The sequence below is a fragment of the Mesocricetus auratus genome, unplaced genomic scaffold (assembly GCF_017639785.1).
Source record: "Mesocricetus auratus isolate SY011 unplaced genomic scaffold, BCM_Maur_2.0 Super-Scaffold_100040, whole genome shotgun sequence".
NCBI lineage: Eukaryota > Metazoa > Chordata > Mammalia > Rodentia > Cricetidae > Mesocricetus > Mesocricetus auratus.
Window position 1 is genome coordinate 5,576,417 of NW_024429217.1, and position 19,021 is coordinate 5,595,437.

Sequence of the window (19,021 nt, forward strand, 5' to 3'; positions counted from 1 at the left end):
CAGACTGCAGCCCATGTCCAGAGAAAACAAGGCAGGCCACATACCCAATTCTCCTCCATGAAAACTAGACCACTGAATAATGAAACCAACATCTCCAAAGACACAGATGAGAACTCTAAGTGGTCAGATTAAAAGCACACTTTAGCTGACACAGCCATACTCCATTTTAGATCTACTATTTGAGCTAACGTACACCAAGAAATCTAGAATATCACAGTCCAAATATATTTTTAAAAGTTTGTTGTACAGCGGAACAGAAAGTGCTAGCATGAGGATTGTGGCTGACATTCTAAGTTTGTTGGAAGGGTGGGAGGTGGCTAGGGAACACATGACACCTGTTGGGAGGCTACAAGATTTTCCTATTTTCATGAGAGTAAGGAAGCTTCTGTAAAATAAGTAATGAGAGCCTGGCTTTAATCCCAGCACTCGGGAGGCAGAGGCAGGTGGATCTCTGTGAGTTCGAGGCCAGCCTGGTCTACACAGCCGATTCCAGGACAGCCTCCAAAGCCACAGAGAAACCCTGTCTCGAAAAACCAAAAAAAAAAAAAAAAAGTAATGCAACCACATAGCCATCCACTAGACTGAGAAGAAGGTCCAACCCTAAGATACTTCTGAAAAACACACAAGGTGCTTACAAATTCAAGGCCAGGTGGCAGTGGCACACACCTTTAATCCTAGGACGCAGAGGCAGGCAGATCTCTGTGCTCTGTGAATTGATGCCAGCCTGATCAGAGCAGCAGTGACAGCACAGCGGTCCCTGCCTACTCGGGGACTTCACCCTATAGACTCCAGTGATGTTCTCCCTAGCCCCGCTGAGAACGCATGCACCCAGGGAAAGCAGCAGGTCATGACTGTGCATTTCCACTGCGTAATGATGGTGCCGCCACATTTAAGGTCATACTGTGGCTCCACTTGCTTAGTCCTGTTCTTGGTCCCCACACACAGACGAACAACCAGGAATGCCCGACTCAAACACACCTGTTTTCTGGAGCTATAAATCTACTGCCCTAAACTTCTGTCAGCATTTGTAGATTACAAGAAATCTCTCTCTCTCTCTCTCTCACCTGTAATCTCAATTATTTAGGAGACTGAGGCAAGTTCACCCAATCAAAATTCAAGGCCAGCACTAATCCAACCTTATCTTTAAAAATGTTTAACGGGTTAGCAATATAGCCAATATGTGAGAGCTTGCCTGGTATGCATTAGATCCTGGGTTTGATTTCTAGTTCTGGAAAAGGGCATTAATTCAGAAAGTTTTCCACTAATACCAGTCTTGTCTAGCATTAAATAACTGAAGTCAGACATTACTAATGAGGGCAATAGGCTTGGTGAGAACCAATAGGGCACTCACCGTATCCTGTCTGTTATTTAAAATTAAATAATGTACTTACCTCATGTTATGCTAACAACCTTAATAGAACTCTGTAACAAACTGTAACTGGAAAGCTGGGCGGTGGTGGTGCACGCCTTTACTCCCAGCACTTGGGAGGCAGGTGGACCTCTGAGTTCTATGCCAGCCTGGTCTACAAAGGGAGTTGACGGGCAGCCAAAACTACAGAGAGACCCTGGGGGCGGGTGTCAGGGACTTCAAAGCAGAACAGACTCATTTACCTATCCAACTATGTCCTTAACAGTTCCTGTATAAACAGAATGTTCCACAAACAAATCCTCAAACCTTGTCTCCATAAACTGAAGGAAAGGAAGGGAGGGAGGGAGGAGAGGCAGAGAGACAGACAGACATGTGGACACAGGCAGCAGTAAGAGGCTTTCCTTCTGAGAGGGCAAGGAAGAGACGAGACCAGGAAGGCGCCTCAACAGCTCTGCTTCACAATAGCTTTCAATAGCAGAATAAAGGAGAGAAAGCTGGAAAAGGAGGTCTGGGCTACAGGTCTGTGGTCAGAGCTCTGCTTCACAATAGCTTTCAATAGCAGAATAAAGGAGAGAAAGCTGGAAAAGGAGGTCTGGGCTACAGGTCTGTGGTCAGAGCTCTGCTTCACAATAGCTTTCAAAAGCAGAATAAAGGAGAGAAAGCTGGAAAAGGAGGTCTGGGCTACAGGTCTGTGGTCAGGTGCCCACCTAGCATCGTATATGCTAGGTGATTTGATGTCCAAGAGTGTCAGTCAGTCAGTCAGTCAGTCAGTCAGTCAGTCAGTCAGTCATCAATCAATCAGTCTGCAGAAAGCCAAAAAGAAAACTGAGTACAATATAAATCTAGACTTCAGAAATGGTCCCTCTCTCCCTCACAAAGTCTCCATCATCTCAATTGACATTCTCAAGCTAGGCCTTTGGGTGTATAAAAGATGGGGGTGTTTTTCAAAATTAGACTACCATGCCAGATTCCCATGCCAAACCTTTTGGGTAAGATGAGGGGAAAATAAAAACAAATAAACAAAACAACCCTTGTAGGGGAAGAAGAGGCCAATATTTTAAATGAGATATAAAAAGTGGTTGAAAAACTAGAATTAGAATAAGCAAGAAAAATGAAGGTTAATTTAAAAATAAATTCTTATGAAAATACAATTTTATGTAGGATTTGCCAATACCGTCTAATTGATAATTTATCTACTAGAACAAAAGTAACTTCATACAGTATTTTAATCAAATAAGATGATTTAGAATATTGCAACACTGGAGATGATTCAACCACATGCCTGTGTGTTCCTGCCTGGGTAATAATTAAGGAAAATCATTTACAATTTGTTCTCAAACAGGAACCTTCACTGCCGCCATGTTAGACCAACCCTTCCTCAGGGAGAACACTGAGAGGCCAGCAAACACCCCAGCAGTTGGTCACAGCACAGGGCTCTCAAGCAGTTTCCTTAGAGAGCTGCCTCAGTGACTTCCTACAGGAGTAACGGAAAGTCGGGTCAATCTCAAATGAGCACAAACTGCTGTCACCAACTACACAGCAGGCACAGTTCTACATTCTCTGCAAACAAGCAATAACTCATTTAAAACCCTCACAATGTGAACACAATTATCCACCACGTAACAGACGAAGAAACCAAGTTAGGAAGTGGCAGATATGGGATTCAAACGCAGGAAAGCTCCTCAGAACGTCATGCTTGGCCAACCACACGTTTCCTCTTCCTGGAACTTGTAAGTCTCAGGGTGTTCTGGGTTGTGGCAGACCATTTCCCCCTTAAAAGCCTTGCGTAACACCAGTCCCTCTCCAACAGCTACACGGTGATTAACAACACTTCATAAGGCATGCTGTGCTCAGAACAGGTCTATGTGCACGTGTGTTTATGAAACACTTTTACCTCAGCTTCTGTAACACTGTCATTTTGTGTAAAAGCTTAGATGTTTGACACTAAAGCAATCCAACATACTGATGGAACCTGCTTTGGCAAACAAATGCCCAATGAGTTGTCAGGACCCCCACCCCAACAAAGTCTCTAGAAAACTCTTGCATCAAGCCACTAGAACGTGTTGATCCCCCCCCCCAACTCCTTCTAGACTGCAATGGGCAGCATGGGAAACAACACTTGGGGCCACACACCTGGGGTAGAATCCCCATGTTTCCCAATGACCTGCATTGTGTGTCCTGAGCCCCGGGCCCACCTTGGCTCAGCATTTATTATTATTAGCCTTCTAATCCTGAGCAAGCTCTTTAACTAGAGATACTTCCTCTCAGTGTCTACAGAATGGAGATGAACACTCACAGTGTAAGAAGAAAGTTCCAAGTAGAATGCTTACAGTAGGTGTTCTTGAATAAATAGTTCTGCCTCTGAAGAGCAGCCAGTGCTCTTAACCACCGAGCCACGCAAGTCTGCAGCCCAGAACTTAGGTTTTTAATGGAATTCTAAAAATCTTCCGACTAAGGCTCAGAACTCACAGTGAGGTATTGGGAGAGAGTCTAACGTCAGGTTTCAGGTCTCAGCAGGTGACAGCAGACTTCATCTTTCCTCCCCTTCACTAAAGTTCTGCTCACCAGCCTCTCTCACCATCACCAGTGACATTCCAGCCATCTGACGCTCCAAATGCTTGCTCTGACTTCCCGTCTGTTAATGAACGAACCGGATCATGTACCCTCTTGTCTTCAGAACCCCGCCAGGATCCAAGTGGCTCACGACCACCAGATGGGCCACTGTGCTCTGCTCCAGAGAACGGTTTCATGGGTTCCCCTTCCCCAGACAGATGCCGGCCCCTCCTGGAGTCCACCTGGGCTGAGCTCCACAGACAGCGGTTTCAGGAGCTACAGATCACTTTAACTCAGCTATGTTCCCTTTCCAGGAAACACGACGGTGCTTACAACATTCTCCTGAATCAAACAGCGGTTGGCTGAGGGCAGAGTGCTGCCCCTCTGCTCCCCCTCCCCCCAGCCTCCTGTAGCACCACCTGCAGCCTCAGCAAGGGACAGATACCCACACAGCACTTCCTGCTGAGATTTTGCTACAGAAAACGCAACATCTAGTCTCAAAGTAAAACAGTGACCACCGTCAAAACTTGCGTGTACTTACCATGTCATGGTAGATAAACTTCCTAGAATGCCACACATACCCAGAGAGGCTAGGAAACAGGCCTCTCTCCAGATTTTACCCATGTAACTCCAGTCAAATTTTTTTCTTTTTTTGGTTTTTCGAGACACGGTTTCTCTGTATTGTTTTGGAGGCTTTCCTGGAATCGGCTGTGTAGACCAGCCTGGCCTCGAACTCACAGAGATCCGCCTGCCTCTGCCTCCCGAGTGCTGGGATTAAAGGCGTGCGCCACCAACGCCCGGCTCCAGTCAATTTTTTAGTTGTAGGTTTGTTTGTTTTTTGAGAACTCCTACATGTATACAGCACACGAGGTGGCCTGACCATATCCACCCACTCCTCTAGACACTCCAGCAAACCTCCCTTCACAACAAACTCAAGAGGGCCGGGGCTAGGGGCTCAGAGCATTCACAGGGTAGCTCACAACGACCTCTAACACCAGTTCTGGGAGGTCTGACGCCCTCTCCTGGCCCCCTCATGCACACAGTACACAGACGTGCAAGTAACACACCATTAAAGAAGAGTCCAATTAGTGCCGCTCTGATGGGTGTGGGTGTAGTCCGGGGGCCAGTCACAGGCACACGGACAGCCTCTCGGGGGCCACAGCCACTAACTGCCAAGGGTTCCTCAGGCAGGGGCAGGCCACGCTGGAATGTGGACTGCCTGGACTTTGTGTAGGTCGCCACAGGCTGCGAGTTAGTGCGTGCACGGTCCTGCCAGGCCCACAATGTTCAAGCATGTCAGCATTCACAGCCCTCCTCCCCGCCTCTGGCTCTTACAGTCTTTGGGCCCAGTCTTCCATGATGGCCCCTGAGACTTAGGAGGCCTGGGTCTATTACGCATGCCCTATTTAGGAAACTTAAGCAACAGCACAGTGGTTTGGTAAAGTGCTCATTTAGACTTCAAACTGTTGAAGTGAAGCGCTGCCTTTCATTAAAACCAGAGTTAGGTTTTATCCACTGATTAACCTTACATAATTCTCTATAAGTATTACTTAGGCACAAACTGGCTACTGCTGCAGGATTTAGCCCATCTCTCTTCACTCCTGCCTATATATGGTAGCCTAGATGTCATTTTTGAAGAATTAGCATCTTAATCTTTCACACAAATACTCCTACCATGAGTCACAAAACTGTTAGAGCAATAGTGACCAGAAGGACTTAGAAATCAGTGGAAAAGACAAAAACAAAATCCTAGCACTCACTAAGAGAAGAAATAAAACAGGCATTTCATTTGATCCTTGAATGTAAATAATTTAATCTCTTTTCACAAAGTTTCCAAAATATCTACAAATAATACTCGAGAAAAAGTTTACCACAGACACGTCTGCCTTTGCGTCCTGATATTTAATAACTCATTTTCCTCAGGAGCTGGGTATTGGCAACTCCATGCAGCATAATCTTCCCCTTGTATTCAACAGTGTGCTGCTGCTGCCTCAGGCCAGCGGCTGATGTACCAGGGATTTCTCCCATGGGTTCAGAATTTACACCCGACAGTAACTGTCAGAATTCAAACGATGCAGCTAGACCCACTTCAAAGACAAAAGCCCAGAAACAAATTCAATTTTCAACACAACTAGCCCGGGTTTAAGAATGAACGGAGAAAAGAACACTTGAGTGGCCTTGGGTGATGTCAAGTCACCCATGCAGTGCAGAGTATATGAGAAGCTCCAAGTGGAGTGAGGTCATCGGGGAAGCCGCGCCCATAAGCGATCACGTGCAGGTAGTCAAGGCCTGTGCTGCTTGGTCTCAGGACTAACAAGCCCAGTCCTGATACTGGCGAAGGTCCAAGGCCGTTCTACCTTAGGGTGACTGGCTGCTTCTATTTCAGCGGGAAGCTTTAAATCTTGGTATTTCTTTCATGCTGCTTGTTTGCATTTAGACTGCTGTCTGGGGGACAGGGAGGGGTAGGGTGAGCTGGGGTCATTGAGAGAGACGTCCCCAATCCACACCTACATGCTTATGTAAGAATGGTGGCTAGTTCTATGTTACTAACCAAGATAAAGTAAAGTCAGGTTTACTGTTCAGTGTGCTGTTTACCTGGCTCATGGGAGACCCTGGGTCTGATCCACAGCACAAAGAAATAATAGCGTGGCAAATAAAGCCACAAGCTGCTGCTTCCTTTTCTTTTCCTTTGGACGCAGGGTCTCACGTAGCCCAGAGTGGCATCTGAACTATGCAGCTGAGCTGGTCATTAACGCCTGACACTCCTGCCACCATTTCCAGAGCGCAGGGCTGGCTATATCAGCTGAAGCCTACTTCTAAGGGCCCTGGATTACTCTTGTTTATGCTTATTTAATTCTCTCGGGCCATGCTTCTCCCTCCCTTCCTGCCTTCTCTTTTGCAAACACTCTGCCCTCAAAGCCATTTTCCATCTCAGCCTGTCATTTCTCAGATTACCTGAATCGCCTCGCAGGGAAGAAAAACAGCCATTTTGTTTGAAAACACAGAAGTCAGGGATACTAACAAGACAAACTGGTTCTTGGTTGCCCTGACTGAGGGCTTCATTACAATATTATTCCTGTCTGAATTTTTGTTAATAACATCTTGTCAGTACAGTACTGTAGTTAGTACAGTATTATTGTCAAATCTAAAATAATCAAGGGGAAAAACAGAAATCTGTATATGTAACACGGTACTGCCCACATCAGACCGATTTCCTAAGTCTGAAAGCTAGAAATAAACTCACAACTTGGATATAAAAAGCCCAAGGTCTATATTTGATCAGAGAGCTTCAAAGATAAACACAGCTCTAATGGGATGGTACACAGATGTTTTAAATTACTTTAAAAGAAGTAATGCCAGCTACCAGTAATTACAAATAGTTTAATTACAAAATAGCAGATCACGTGTACTTTATGTTTAAATTAACCTTTTTTATATCTCTTCTTTTTGAGATACTGTCATTACATCATTACCCCCACCCTCCAAACTCCCACACACCCCAGGCACAGAGCTGCTTTCCAGAGACAGATGCCTCTAGATTGAATGACACCTTATCAACAGGACATTATGCCTATCATCTGTGGGCACTAGGTCTGCTGAGTACGGTTTCCCCGAGGCCGGGGGTGCAGTTCTGGCATAAGGAGGGGCTTAGCATGGGCATCTGGGTTTCATCTCCAGGTCCTCAACTTCCATTCCAAAGCGTTTCTTTCTTTTCTTTCTTTTTGATTTTTCGAGACAGGGTTTCTCTGTGGCTTTGAAGACTGTCCTGGAACTCGATTTGTAGACCAGGCTGGTCTTGAACTCACAGATATCTGCCTCCTGTGTGCTGGGATTAAAGGCGTGCGCCACCACCGCCCGGCTTTGTTCCATTCTTAAATGACCAAAGTGTTTTCTAACTCAGAGTGAAGCAGCTAGGAATGGTGGCTCACACCTGTAATGCCAGCACCTGAGAAGCAGAGGCAAGAAGAGGATCAGGGCGTTTGAGCCAGGCGAGCTATGAGGTGAGTTCAAGCCCAGCTAGGGAAACGCAAGATCTGATCTCAACCAACGTGTGCGTGAGTGTGATCTCAACCAGCCTGTCCATACATGGTGTGTGTGTGTGTGTGTGTATGTGTGTGTGTGAGAGAGAGAGAGCGAGAGAGAGACAGACAGACAGACAGAGGGAGGGAGGGAGGGAGGGAGGGAGGGAGGGAGGGAGGGAGGGAGGGAGGGAGGGAGAGAATGTTCAGTGGCAGATCCTTTGTCTCACCTATCTCACCTATGTAAGGCCCCGAGTGAGTAAAAACCAGATCACGCACATCACCAATGTCCTCAGCATTTAGCAGATGAAGGAGTCTGGTTCCTGGCTGGAACCTGTGTCACTCAAGAGATGTACAGTAGCCCACAATCCCTGAGTCTTATATGCATTAACTCAACTAACAAGGAAAGTTAAAAGTGTTTATTAAGATGTAGACATTTTTCTTGTGACATCACAAATAACCCAGCATAACAACTGTTCACATGTCTAAATCACATACACACGTTACAGATCATTTAAAGCATACAGGAAGACGTGCCAAAATTACTGGAAAGCACTACATTTTGTAAGGGACCTGAGCATCTCAGCCTGGGTGGGTACCCTGTGTATGAGAACACCAGGTCTCACTGCCTGGCCTGTATACAGGGACACCGCCTCTCCTGTGTAGCCTGGCCTGTATACGGGGACACCGCCTCTCCCGTGTAGCCTGGCCTGTATACGGGGACACCGCCTCTCCTGTAGCCTGGCCTGAACTTGTGGCAATCCTTTCGGCTCTGCTCCTGCAGTGCTGGTATACTGGCTTCATTTTGAAATACTTGGTGGCTTTTTAAGGTCTTCCCAGTGCCACCCTGTCCCGTCTCCTCTGCCACGTATCACAGTTTAGTGATTAGCAGTGTGTGTGTGTGTGTGTGTCATGAAACATTACTAGCACCTTCTACCACTTTAAAAACCGACTAATATAATACATCCAACTTCAGAGTGTCCCAACCCCCTCCCCTTTTTCTGAAGCTTTGGAGGCTGTCCTGGAACCCGCTCTGTAGACAAGGCTGGCTTCGAACTCACAGAGATCCAACTGCCTCTGTCTCCCGAGTGCTGGGATTAAAGGCGCACACCACGACCACCACTTGGCCACATTCTCTCGTTTTAATACTTAGCCATAAACACAATATTAGAGGAGAAACACACAGATGGCCCAGCAGGTACAGCCTTCAAGTTTGACACCTGAGTTCAATTCCCAGGCCCACGGAGAAGAGGATCAAACCCCAGATTCTGTCTTACTACCACACACAATAAACTAATAAAATGTAACCTTAAAAATATTTAAAGAAAAATCACCGGGCATACTGATACACGTCTTTAATCTCAGCACCTGGCAGAGCAGGTAGGTGATTGTCTGAGTTCAAGGTCAGCTTGGTCTACAGAGCTACACAGAAAAACCCTGTCTCAAAAAAACAAAAACAAACAAACAAACAAACAAAAAACCCACAACAACAAAAAAGAAAAACAGAAATCTAGGATGATAACCAGTGTTCTAGAAGGAACCCCAATCATCCCAGTTAGATTAGGTGCCTATATTCCGAAGGAAGGGCGTCTCTGCTGCTGACTTTTAAAGCCCTTCTATAGTTAGAATGGGAATACATATTTAGCTCTACAAATTCCATTTGAAATCTGGTGCCAAAGTAATATTACCAGTAAAGCATACTTGCATCATCACCGTCCAAGCTTTATAATTTAGTCAAAAACCATATATAAAGCACAGATTCTGAGAACGCCCAAGTCTTTGATACAGCCCCTCAATGAACACTAAGGGAGCATACTCTTCATCAAGTCACTCCCATAATCCCGCCCTTTTCTTCCTTTGCGGCCATTACCTCCTCATTATAATGTGTTTTCAACTCACCCAAAGCAAGAGTTACTTAAGTGGAGAAGCCGCCTCACACCCGGCGTTGATGGCAGGCGGTCTCACTTGTGCAAACTCCCCAGTCAAGCCTGCCACCAGGGCTCCTGGCCACTGTCAGAATCCTTTAGTGAGGCCACTGCCATTCCAAATGTCACAGCCAGTTTCCTCCACAGGGAAGGTGGGGAGCCGGCTGCAGCTGTGGCCTTGGGTATGCGATGCGGGAGGTAAAGAAACTGCCTCTGCTACCCATCCTATAGGCAAAGCCGGGGCGTTCATAGGTTAAGAGCCCTGGCTGCTCTTGCAAGGACACAGGCTGGGTTCCCAGTACCCACTCATGGCTCAGAACCACCTGCAACTCCAGTTCCAAGGTATCTGACGCTCTCTCATGCCCTCCATGGACTCCAAGCATATACACGGTGTACCAAACATACAAGTAGGCAAAACTTAATTCAAAAAAAGTTAAAAGCAAAATTGGAAACTCCCATACACATAAATTTAAAATAAATAAGGGTTTTGAGTGCATGGCACAATTTCCTCTAAAAATTTTCCCCTTTATCAAGCAGTGTTTGCTACTCCTCATTATTATTCAAGAAAAGCTACAGTCACATAAATTGCCAAATAATTCAACCTGCAAGCTCAGCCTTCATATGAAGATAGAGACTTGTTTTATGAGGCAGTGTTTTGCTATGTAGCTGTGGCTGTCCTGGAACTCAAAATGCTGACCAGGCTGGCCTCAAACGCACAGAGCTCTGCCTGCCTCTGCCTCCCAGGTGCTGGGATTAAAGAAGCAAGCTAGGTCTGTAAGAAGGTGGCTCTGAGATTCACAACACAGCAGGCCTTGCAGGTCCTGTTAAGGTAATATAAATATCTGCGTTAAAACGAGTATAAAGGCGGCGAGGCGGTACACCAGCGCCAGGCAGACGCAAGTCTGAGGCTAGTTTGGGAAGGCCTCACCTCAAAAACAAACAAACAAACAAACAAACAAACAGCACTGAGTCCAGCATCCCTGAGGCAGTCATGGAACACAGCTACGCTCTTTTACTTCCTTAGGGCAACTAAAAATAAAACTGTACTTTTCATCGAATTACAAAAGATAAGTGGCGTGGCAACTCCGACCCCAGATGGAAGAAGACAGCAATCAAACACAAACAGAACTCGCTCCCACACTTGGGAGGCGGAGGCAGGAGGATGGGGGGGGCTCCAGGTCAGCGGCAGTGAGACGGCTCTGTGGGGCAAAGGGGCTGTTGGCTTGCCACGAGCGGTGGTAGGAGCAGACAGACTCCCTAGAGCTATTCTCTTATGTAACTGTATACCCAAGCACACTCCACAACCACGCACAATAAAGTCACAAATACGACTTTAAAAACCCAAAGTAGAAACCCCAAACAACTTAGGACCTAAAGGAAACCTGAGATTTAAAAACTCCCTTTTGATACATTTTGCTACTTTGAGATACAATGTCTCAAAATGGCACTGGATAGGAAGCTTCCTAGTCTCCCCAAAGAGAAAACAAGTGCCCACACAGCATGGTAGCGGCTCTGCAACCGTGGTGCTCACCTGAGGCGGAGTTCATCAGGGTCTGAGGCACCGCTGTGCTGGCAGGCGTAGGGACGTTCATTTGGGAGAGCATGGCCTTCCTGGGGTCCTGCCATGTTGTTGTCTGGTCGATGTGGCTGAGACAAAGAAAAGCAGAAAGTCAGACCATTACCCCCTAAGAGTGGCTCCCCTGATTAGCAAGGGAGGCCAGAGGAGAGCATCCTCACCACACTGCCCCACCCCAGCAGACAGCCCCCAGCCTGAGGCACTCGGGGCACTGCCATCTCTGAAGTGTGTAAGTACGCCATCTGAAAAGGGTTACACATGGTGTCTTAAGTACACAGTGTCACTTCTAACTCAGGCAGAAGATGGTGTCTAAATCACCTAGGTGCGAATTGCGACTAAACCTCAGATTGGCTAAAAAAATATGACAATTTAACAACAGGCTTTTAGAACTCAAATTCTTTTTCAAAGGTAAAACACAGAAAGCAAAGTGTCCTATCAAGACACACACTCTAAAGTCAAAGCTGAAGGAGAAAAACAACTGGGCAGCAACAGTCCCTCCTCCCTGTGAAATGTGACCAGCTGCCTCAGGGTCCTGGACACCCGGCCTTACGCCTTATGCTGTAGCAAGGGCTCACAGAGCAGGGACACACCCTCCTGCCCTGCCCCTCCTCTCAAATGGCTTTTGGCATGCATTTTATCACAACAATAAAAGCAGTAATAGACACACAGTTGTAATAACACGAAAGGAGAAGGCCACTCATAAAACAGTTTAAATAAAGGTACACGCTCAGGAGGCAGAGGCAGGCGGATCTCTGTGAGTTTGAGGCCAACCTGGTGTATAAAGCTACACAGAGAAACCATATATTGAAAAACCAAAAAGGGGAAGAAAAAAAAAATCACAAAATACCACAATTCTCCCTTTTTTGTCTAATACAAAAAGAAAGCTACAACGAAAAACTATATACATATGTACAACGTATACAGGCAACGAGTTCATCAACAATGTCTAGTCCGTTTGCATTTGACAATTTCACAGAAAATACTTCATTATCTATCCTATCTTGGTGAGTCCTAAGTCTTGCACCTAATTTATTTTCTATTCGAATTTACATCATCAAATCATTTTTAAAGTCTTTCCAACTTCATATCCTTTCCATTTCTTCAGTGAGTTTCTTTTCTGAGTCTGGTAAACAAGTAAAACTATAAAAGGCTAGAGAGTGTAGCTAGAAAGGACAGTAAGTGCTTCCACCTGTGGGGACCCAGGAAGAGTTCAAACTCAGGGGAGGCATGGCAGCTGTCACCACCATATAACCGTGTTATGCAGGTACAAACGCACAAGTTCCCCTTCTCCACAGCGGCGGCCGCAGAGACGGCAGTGGCAGTGCTGAGGTCAAGACCATGCAGTGTAAACTTGGTTCAAATCTTACCCTAAGCCTCACACAATACAGAGGATGGCTGAGTTCTCATCAGACTCCGGGCTTCCTCCACCTTCCCAGCCCTGTAGGAAAACGGTGATCCTCAAACAAGTCACTGAATCTTAAACTATCGGTACACTTTTCCCCTTAAAAAAGGAGAAAGTTGGCAGGGCGTTGGTGGCACACGCCTTTGATCCCAGCACTTGGGAGGCAGAAGCAGGCGGATCAATGTGAGTTTGAGGCCAGCCTGGTCTACAGAGCAAGTTCCAGAACAGCCTCCAAAACAATAGAGAAACCCTGTCTTGAAAAACCAAAAAAAAAAAAAAAAAAAAAAAAGGAAAAGAAAGTTTTCTCCTATTTTTTGATATGTATTATAAGCACTCTACCTCTGAGCTGTTCCTGTAAACGCTGATAAGGCACACCCTCCTCACTGCTGAGCTCCGGGGCTTGGATTTCAGGTGGCACCAAGGATCTATCTTGTTTTCCCCAGCAACTTAAGACAGTGACAGGAAGGAGCAGCCTTCTTCTGCCCACTGGTCCAAGGCCTGCACTTCACAGGACCCATCTCCACAGGGGCATGTTTGGCTGTACTTTACTTAATTTAAAATTTAAAATGGACTCATTGAGGTCACCATTCCAACTGCTCTACAAAGTGCCTAGTTTCTATGAAATTTAAAGACCAAGATGCCTCCCTTATTACAGAGAAGCCAGGCCCGTGTGTGCTACACCCCAGCTGCGGGAGATGACCTCTGTACTTGGGGGACGGGACAGGTTGACCCTTGGAGCTCACTGGTTGGTTAGTCAGTCCAGCCAATAGAAGGCCAGGGCTCAGTGAGAGCCCCTGAATCAAGATGGGAAGCAACGGAGAAGACACCCAACATCTAAGACATCCATACATCTAAGAATACACACGTGAACACACACATGAATACACATTCACAAATACAACACACACACACACACACACACACACACACACACACACACACACACACACACAGAGCCCTGCCAAAGACAACCTGGACTCCGTCATATAGATTGATGGGGGAATGTCCTTCTGTATATGTTTCTCTTACTGGTTGACGAATAAAACACTGATTGGCCAGTAGCCAGGCAGTAAGTATATCAGGGCTAGAAGAGAATTCTGGGAAGAGATGCAGAGAGAGGTTTTGAGAGACACCATGTAGCCACTGAAGAAGTAGCATGGTGGAGCATTCTCCAGTAAGATAAGGCCATGTAGAAATACATAGATTAATAGTTTGGGTAATAAGAGAGCTAGCCAGTTAAGAAGCCCGAGCCATGTGCCAAACATCTGCTTTATCTTCAGCAAGGGGAGTGGGGAATGGTTTGTTTACTTTCCAGGGTTTTGAGAATAAATTCATAGTTTAACAACCAGGGCTGTGGCTCCTAGAAAAGGCTCTATAATCCAACGTGGCAGCACACACCTTTAATCCCAGGACAGAGACAGAGACAGGCAGTCTCCGTGAGTTCAAGCCTAGCTCAGTCCACTTAGTACCAGGTCAGCCAGAACTACACAGTGAGATCCTGTCTCAGAAACAACAACAACAACAACAACTAATTCCCACTCCAATCCAACTCCCCACAAAGGGGGGCTCTAATATTTCCCCCAACTCCAATCTTTTGCTGATCCAATACTTAGGACAGCAAAAAAAAAAAAAAAATCAAAGGCAGATGGGTGAAGGAGACAATACTGGTAAGCTTGGTTAGTAGGTGGCGCATGCCTTTAATCCCAGAGCTTGGGGGACAGAGGCAGAGGCCAGCCTGATCTACAGAGCTAGTTATAGGATAGCCAAGGCTACGCAAAGAAACCCTGTCTTGAAAAAGCAAATGAAGGTAGAAGGGATGGAAAGTCAGTGAAGTGCAGGCTGCTCTTCCAGGAGCAGAACGAATCCTTTGTTAAAGAAAAGAGAACAAGGCAGTTGCACTGGGAGAGGGTCCCAGGGCTTCGGACAGCGGCCGTCCAGGGCTTCGGACAGCGGCCGTCTCATCACCTGGCCGGCGATGAAGTTGTGACACACAGAGAGACGCAGAAAACACGCTCCAGACGATTAGTTTAACCTATGCCAAGCTCAGAATTAAGAACCAACTAGAAAACAAAGCAAACACATACAAACACAGGCTCCTCAAAGAGCACCAAACTAATAATCTGAGAATAAGAGTCTAAAGCACTAACTGTGGGAAACTGCAAAAGGTCTTTAGCTTCAATTCAACAAGGTTGTAGCAGTTTGATGTAACTGGCCTCCAGCAATCTCACAGGGAGAGGCACTATCAGAAGGTGTGGCTTTGTTGGAGTGGGTGTGGCCTTGCTGGAGGAAGTGTGTCACTGTGGGGCGGGCAGGCTTCGAGGTTTCCCAAGCTCAGGATATCCCCTCCCACCGTCTCAGTTGACTTCCTGCTGCCTGCCTGTCAAGTCAGTGCTCAGCTCCAGCACCGCACCTGCCTGCAGGCTGCCATGCTCCCGTCATGATGGTCATGGACTGAACAGACTGAACCTGAAACTGTAATTGAGCCACCCCATTAAATGTTTGCTTTACAAGCACTGCCATGGGAATTGTGTCTCTTCACAGCACTAAAAACCCTTAATAAAGACGACAACAGTGTGCCTGGGACAATAAATGAGGCCACTGGCAGTGAGTCCAAGATCTAATACTAATGCACAAACTCCCATTCTATACCGAGAGACACCGTGGCCGTCCTAGACACAGGGGTGTGGTGTGGAGGTGTTGTGGTCCTGCCTCAATGAGATGATGGCACAGTCTTAGTAGACTTCCTAGGGGAGGCCTCACCCTCTCAGAGGAGCAGAGGGGAGGGGAGGGTGATGTGGGGGGAAGGAATGGGAGGAGAGGGAGGGGAAACTGGGATTGGAATGCAAAAAATAAATAATAATAATAATAATAATAATAATAATAATAATAATAATAATAATAAATGGTCAACTCAAAAATCAAGGCCAAGAATGAGCAAGCCACCAACCAAAGCCCAGTGAGATGGATGGGGAAAATACACTTGCCACAAGGCCCAATAATCCAAGTACAGCCACGTAAAGGTGGAAGGGGAGAACGGCGTATGCCTTACACACTCACACACACACACTCTCACAGGCATTCACACACACCCGTGGCAGACAATATAGTAAGGCCAGTCTACACAGTGAGTTCTAGGATGCCTGAGCTGTATACATTTTATTTTATCTTTACTGGGGGAGGGGGGTAATTTTAATTTTTTAAAGTCCCCTAATCTAGCCACATAACCAGACAGCCAAGTTCACAGAGGTACAGGCTGTCAGAACAGACCACCCCACAGACAGTGTGAGATACTCCCCTCCTCCTGTAGCGACAGTCTTGAAAGTGGCTTCCAGTTAAACACTGCGTTTCTCCTTCTAACTATCCAGACAGTTTACAGATTACTGTCATACTCTTCTGTTACATGTACCTAGGGTGCGGAATCTGAGTAGAGACAGCTGCCTGTCTGGTAGCTGTGCAGGGTAAAATGGAAGACCAAGTAGCTGAGAAAAAGACAAACATTTTCAATAGTAGGTTCTAAAAAGGGGCTTGGACATACAATATTATTTGGTTTCATTTATAAGAGCATCAATTACTGGTGCTAGTCCTAGACTACAAGCAAGGTTACATCATTTTGGACCAGCAGGATGGCTCAAGGAGGTAATAAGTTGTTTGAACACTGGAACCACTTACCTACCAAGTGGGAAAGAGAACTGCTTTCATAAATGTCTTCTGACATCTACACCATGGCATGAGCCACCAAAACACATACACTTACTTTTAGATAGGAAAGTGAGAAAGTCTGCACCTAAGCACAAGGCCAGTGAAATGTCTAGTGAAAAATAAAGTGACCAACCTGACGCTAATATTAAGAAAATCTGATTTAGCTGAGCACGGTTTTAATCCCAGCACTCAGGAGACAGAGTGGATCTCTGAGTTCCAAGCCAGCGTGGTCTACACAGAGAACCCGTCTCAAAAACCAAAAGGGGGAAAAAAGGTGACTTAGAGGCTGGTGTATTAGCATATACCATTAATCCCAGAACCCAGAAGGACGAAAGTTCTAGGCCAGTCAGGGAGACCCTGACTTCAGGAAAGCAGCACGGGTGTTTTATGTTGGGCGTGAAGACTGAATTCTGAGTGCTGGCTGTTACTGTTGGCAGCTCCAAAGACTCTGGTGGCAGTGCTAGGGAGGCAGCTGGGCCAGATTTCCTGCCCCTTATCAAATCCATGCTTGTTGTGAAAGTGTTATTTATAGTTGCATGCTGGAGGCTATTCTCAAACCAGGGAAACCTATGTGCTTGGCTCCAGGACAATGACACACTGTTCTATCTAACCTTCTGCAGCTCCAGTTCTAAGAGCACAGCCACTCCTGCTATCTCTGAGAAGTCTCAGAATTCTCTGCTAAACAATTAACTAAGAGACCACACATGGACCTTCTCTCCAGAGCTGCACTGAGGAACAGCAAGGCTCAGGCTCAGGCGTAAGGTCATCTTCAGCTAAACGGTTTCCCTCCATGGTTACATTCAACACTGTCACAATGTTGTCCATTTCCCTCGTTACATTCAGCACCACTGTTTGCACAGCGTCGTAGCAATGGACACTGCTCCCAAGTTCATAGTTTTTTCTTTTATGATATAGAGAGCGAATACACGGGCTGAGAATGAAAGCTGAATGTGAGATCCGAGAGTCCCCAAGGTCTTTAGCCTTCCTTCCCTGGCATTGCCAGGAAAAAGAATGAACCAAGAACACAACGGCAGCCCCAAGAAATCTAAGATCTCAGGAAGTCCACCACTGTAACACTCAAAATGGAAGCTCCCCGTAACTTGGAGAATTGCTGGGGGTGGAGAGTATGGCTTGGATATTAGAGTAGGTCGGCCTAGCACTCCTGGAGACTCTGGGCTCATCCCCAGCACAAAAGAGGGAGGAGGGAGAGTCACTCAGAGCTAGGAGTCAGGTGTAACATCTGAAACCCCAAGCACTCAGGAACTGAGGTGGAGGATTGTGATGAATCCAAAGTGACATCCTGTTTCAAAAGCTGGGGGGGGTTTGGCTGACTTCTAGCTATTGTAAATAGTCTCCTAAATCATCTGTTAGACATGCTGTTTTACCTGAAAATGCCAGCTTAGGATCTCACTGCTCACGGCTTTACTGTAGAGGTTACACTGACAGTCCCGAGCAAATGGCATTTAAACACAAGCATCAAGCCAGAAGAACAGCTTTGTTGACTCAGACTTCATCCTAGACTCGGGCCCTGGGAGAAGACAGGCAGTCCATCCACTCTGATCAGCTCTCTGTGGCCACCCCAGACCTCATCAATGCAGACACAGGCCTTTGGGTGTTTTGGCCCCCAAATCCAGGCCAAGGAAAACCATCTTACTAAATCCAACACACATTTACAGCTACACTGACGTTTCAATTGCTAACACATAACATGGCTACTAAGATAACAAGCTGCTAAGATACACTAAGTCTGTTAGTCTCTGAACATTTCCCAAAAGGCAGAAGACCCACTAAATAAGTGGGAAAACAACATAAAAGACTCTTTAAATGTTGTTTCTTTAAAATTATTTTATGTCTACGAGTGTCTGCCTGCATGCATGATGTGCTGTTGGTGTGTGTGTGTGTGTGTGTGTGTGTGTGTGTGTGTGTGTGTGTGTGTGTGTGTGTGTGTGTAGAACTACAAAGGGAATCAGGTCCCTGGAACTAGATTACAGACATTTGTGAGCCCTCCTGTGGGTGCTGGGAACCAAGCCCAGTTCCTCTGCAAGAGCAGCCAGTGCTCGGAACTGCCAAGCCCATCTTGTCAGCCCCCACATAAAATATTTTCTCCTAACATAAAATGTCATCTGCTGAAAAGATTCTCATCAATGTCAATAAGGCAACCTGGGGGAGAGGTGATCCCAAACTTAAACAAATTAATTCTATTCTTGCTACATTTTGGGGGAGAGAAGATCTGAGGCAGGCAGGCCTGGCACAGGGGTTTATGTCTGTGATCCAGGCACCTGGGAGATTAAGGCACTGTCATACACTTGACACCAGCTTGGCCTGTAGAGTGAATTCTATACCAGCCTGGACTACAGTATAAAACCCTGTCTCAAGACAAAAGATCTACTGCATGCCAAACAAAGAGACATGACTTCTATAAAAACAGTCACTAACAAAGTCATACTTGTCTTAACTAAATAGTGTGTGAGCTATTTT

General features: G+C 46.2%; 1 protein-coding gene across 8 annotated transcripts in view; it reads right to left on the bottom strand.

Annotated features, from left to right (window-relative positions):
- Positions 1 to 19,021, bottom strand: part of Yap1 (Yes1 associated transcriptional regulator) — an 80,802-nt gene that overhangs the window by 33,057 nt on the left and 28,724 nt on the right. For all 8 annotated transcript variants that reach the window (XM_040734783.1, XM_040734779.1, XM_040734785.1 and 5 more), the window contains exon 3: positions 11,398 to 11,513. In XM_040734783.1, the coding sequence (XP_040590717.1) occupies positions 11,398 to 11,513 (116 nt within the window). The remainder of the gene's footprint in view (positions 1 to 11,397; positions 11,514 to 19,021) is intronic.